At 35.0% G+C, this 4,546-nt stretch overlaps 1 gene segment (V, D, J or C); it reads left to right on the forward strand.

Moving 5' to 3' along the window:
• Positions 1–3,672: 3,672 nt before the first annotated feature.
• Positions 3,673–4,221, forward strand: LOC126495592 (immunoglobulin heavy variable 3-74-like). The segment is given in 2 exon segments: positions 3,673–3,783; positions 3,890–4,221. Coding segments are annotated over 2 exon segments (426 nt in total).
• Positions 4,222–4,546: the final 325 nt, after the last annotated feature.

The following is a 4,546-nucleotide window of genomic DNA, read 5'->3' on the forward strand; positions in this document are numbered from 1 at the left end:
TCAAAAATTTGTCAGACTTTTTATAACACCCACTTCTACTTTGGAAAGCTTGTGTTTCAAAGTGGTTTTAATTTGAATTAGCATTATGTCTATAAATATTGAATACTTTTAAAAATATTTATTGACGATTGTATGTCTTTTTTATTTTATCTATCTGTGTGCTGCTTGGCATTTATACTTCTCTGACATTTAATTTATACAATGCCATGCGATTAGATCTTACCCCTTGTATGATGTGTAGCTGTTAAAACCATGGTCCCATTCTGCTTTCCATCTGTCTCATTAGTTGCTTAATTCTATTGATATTTTTTTTTAGCAATCCTTGTTTTCCTGGTGGTTCTCTTTCTTTTGAGACATGGTTTCTCACTGTAACCTTGGCTGTCCTAGAACACTCCTGAAACATGCTCTATAGACCAGGCTGATCTCGATCTCACAGAAACCTGCCTACTGCTGGCTCCCAAGTGCTTGGATTAAAAGGCAATTAGTGCCCAGATTCCCTAGTGTTCTCTTACTCCTTTTTACATTCTTTCTGTCACCTGTTCTACAGAGTTCCCATTTAGGATTGACTGTTGCATTGTGTCTCACTCTTTGCACATTGTCTGGTAATGGATTTCTATACTTATAATTATCTTATGAAGCAGGAAATATGTCTGATTATGGCTGAGGTAACCACTGATATATGAATATTTTAGAATGTCATTAGGAATAAATTTTTGCTATGTTATTTTAAAATGATACTAGTATTTGACTTTGCCGTAGGTCCCTGATCTGTCTCTTCTCTTGTTCTTGGCAATAAGAGCAGTGTTATAGATGTATTTCATCTCATAGGGTAATCTTTAAAGGAAATCAGACATTGGTTGATTATTCCCCAGTGTTTTGTGCCAGTATTATGCTAATAGCTACTTCATTCAGGCATATGCTACAGTAATGGCTGGAATGGAATTTATCTTTCTACTTTGGTAGCATGCATAATACCTTCCAGTTCCTGTGAATACTAATCACTAGGGGTGAACACTCCAGATAGGCCACGGCTCAAGTTATCTATTTTCAATGATTTGTGTAAGTATTGTCTTTGTCAATATTACCTTACCTATGTGGACACCAAGTAATATATTTAGCAGTAGACTGGGTTGTTTGGGTGTTGCATGGGACATACTTGGCCAATAATCCAATTAGATAAAACATATTCTTAGATTTGGAGGCCTCATTTGATTATGAGAGATATCCATCTACATCTTCATCTTCCCTGTTATATGTAAATCTATTCAGATTGCCTTCATATATGTATGCAATTTAGGCAGCTTCTATTTCATTGTTTTCCATATGAACCTCCAATTGGCCTTTAGTTTTACTTTTCCCTCTCCATAAAACCTCTATTCTTCCCTCTTCTAACTCCCTGACACTTTGATCTGATTCCATTGCCCGACATCTGCATTCCATTTCAGCTTCCTGGATAGATTTAACCTGACTGTCTAATCCCATAATTTAAACCTCACATGTGTGGTTATGTGGAATAAAACATACTTACCTAAACCTCAAGAGCAAATACCTCAGGTAGGGGCATGTATACCATGTTTGTATTTTGGGGTCTGGGTTACCTCACTCAGTATGCCTTTTTCCCTAGATCCAGTTCTCTGTCTTCAAATTTCATGACTTTGAAATTTAAACATCTGAATAAAATTACATCATGTTAATGAACCATATTTTCTTCATCCATCAATCCACTGAAGGACATCTAGGCAGAAATAAATATGTTTGAGCAAGTGTCTTCATCTTAGTTTGCAACATCTTCTAGATATATGAATAAACTGAAACTTGAGGTAGATCTCATTGCACTCCTGAGGAACCTCTACTATGATTTTTATAATAGCTGTACAAATTTTTATTCTCACCACCTGTAAGTGCTTCTTCCTCTACTTGACCAAATAATGACGTCATTATTTTGCCATATTTTTTTATTGACGTAGGACATTTTGAATTAGTATATATTTAAGTCTCAGAGCACTTTTGACTTGCTTTTTCTTCATGGTGGTGAATTTTGAATATTTCTTTTCATCCTTCTCAAACTTTTTGAGACTTCTCATTTTGAATCTATCCCATTTAATTGATTTGTGTTCTTGATACCCTGTATTTGTGGGTTCTTTAGATATTCAAGAAATTATCCTCATAATGGATGAGAAGTTGCTAAAAAATATTTTCCATTTTGTAGCCTAATCTATGTGTGTGTGGGGGGAGGGTGTAATATATATTTTTTTACATTCTTCTACATGAATCCAAACCATATGGCCAGCTTTATTTGTTTATGATGATTCCCTTTTATTTCTAGTTGTACTTTTGGCTTATTTTGGAAAAAAACGTCAAGTGTCTGTAGGTGTTTGGAATTACGTAAGTGACTTCAATTTTTCCCATTGATCAACATGCCAGGTTCATGCCAACACCATGCTATTTTTATTACTACAGCTCTATAGTATGATTTGATGTCAGAGATGGTAACACCTTCAACAGTTCTTGTATTCATTAGGATTATTTTAACTTCCTGAATTCTTGTTCTTGTTGTTTTCAGATGAATCTGAACATTGTCCTTTCAATTATGAATATTTGTAGTGAAATTTTGCTGAAGCATGTATTGAAGCTGTAGATTGCTATTTATAAAATGAGAATTTTAGCTGTATTAATCCTACTAATTCATTTGTGGGGGAAATCTTTCCATCTCTATTAGCTTTTTCAAATTTTTCTTCAATATTTTAAAGTTTTTATCATACAAATATTTTACTTGGTTAGAGTTACCACAAGATATTTTTGAGGCTCTTGTGAATGTACTGTTTCCTTGTCAAGTTCTATCTCAATTTCATTATCATATGTATATAGAAAGGTCACTGATCTCTGTGCATTTATATTATGTCCTGATATTTAATAATCACATTTCTTAGTTGTAGGAGTTTTCAGAGGGCATTTTAGGGTTAATTGTATATTCAATCTTATCATCTACAAGGATAGAAACTTTGAGTTCTACCCTTCCTAGTTATATCCACTTTATCTCCTTAGTTATATTAATGTTCTAGATAAGACTTCAAGTACTATTTTGAATTGGTATATAGAGAGTAGATAAATTTGTTCCTGATTTTGGTGGAAATGCTTATAAATTCTTTTAATTTCAGTTGATGTTTGTTGATAGCTTCCAGTGTATTGCATTTATTATGGTGAAGTATATCCCTTGTGTCCCTAGAATCTCATGGCACAAGTCCCTAGAATCTCACAGCATTTATCACGAAGAGATATTAGATTTTGTTAAACTCATTTTTCAGTCCTATGATATGATCATATGGATTTTGTCTTTTAGTCTGATTGTGTCATGGATTACATTTGTAACTTTACATATGTAAAACTTTACTTCATCTCTGGAATGAGTCCTACTTGCTCATGGTAGATGATATTTTTCATTTATTCTTATATTAAATTTACATATTTTATTATAAATTTACACACAGAAATCCCCTTTTGTTATCAGAATCCTAGAGTCTTTAATGCTAGACTTCCCCAGCACATTTACAAACATATTATAGCATGCTATCTCTTAGCTCCAAAAACAGAACTTATATAGCAGGAAGGTATGCAAATAAGGCCCATCTGTTCTCATGAAAACCAGATAAATCCTGACTCTGAAGCTCAGACAAAGGAATCAGTCCTGAATGCCTAGGTCTTCCCATTCAGTGATCAGCACAGAAAACAAATACACAATGAATTTGGTGCTTATTTGGGTTTTCCTTGTTGCTTCTTTAAAAGGTAATTTATGAAAAAGAGATACTGACTGTGTTAGTGAACATGGAGAAGATATATAAAAGTTAGAGCTTCTCTGACAATTTACTAACAACATTCTCTGTGTTTACAGGTGTCCAGTCTGACGTGAAACTTGTGGAGTCTGGGGGAGGCCTGGTGAAGCCTGGAGGATCCCTGAGACTATCCTGTGTAGCCTCTGGATTCACTTTCAGTGATAACTGGATGCACTGGTTTCGCCAAGCTCCAGAGAAAAGGCTGGAGTGGGTTGGAAATATTAATAAAGACAGCAGTACAACAAACTATGCACCATCTGTGAAGGATCGATTCACCATCTCCAGAGACAATGCCAAGAACACTCTGTACCTGCAAATCAACAGTGTGAGATCTGAGGACACAGCCACTTATTACTGTGCTAGAGACACAGTGATGGAACTTCAGTGTTAACTCAGACATAAACCTCACTGTTAGGCCACTCAGGGCCACCAGGTGGTGCAAAAGACACAGAATATAGGTTCACCCCAGAAATTTATGCAGACATCCTTAGATTAAGCACTCTTCTCAGGTGTTTGACCTGCATTTTTTTTTTACACTTTCTGTGGAATTCTCTCTGCATGTAAGTTCTGAAGGAATCCAATGTCCTCAACACATTATATGTTCTTCTTGTGCTATTTTATCATAGGAGGCAGTCTCCCATGAACAAAGTGTAAACTGACAACTACAAAGTACCCTACATTAGTCATTGAAATTTCATGAGAAGAAAATATATGGG

This window comes from Alexandromys fortis, unplaced genomic scaffold (genome assembly GCF_014885135.2).
Source record: "Alexandromys fortis isolate MF-2015 unplaced genomic scaffold, M_Fortis_MF-2015_v1.1 scaffold_461, whole genome shotgun sequence".
Taxonomy (NCBI): Eukaryota; Metazoa; Chordata; class Mammalia; order Rodentia; family Cricetidae; genus Alexandromys; species Alexandromys fortis.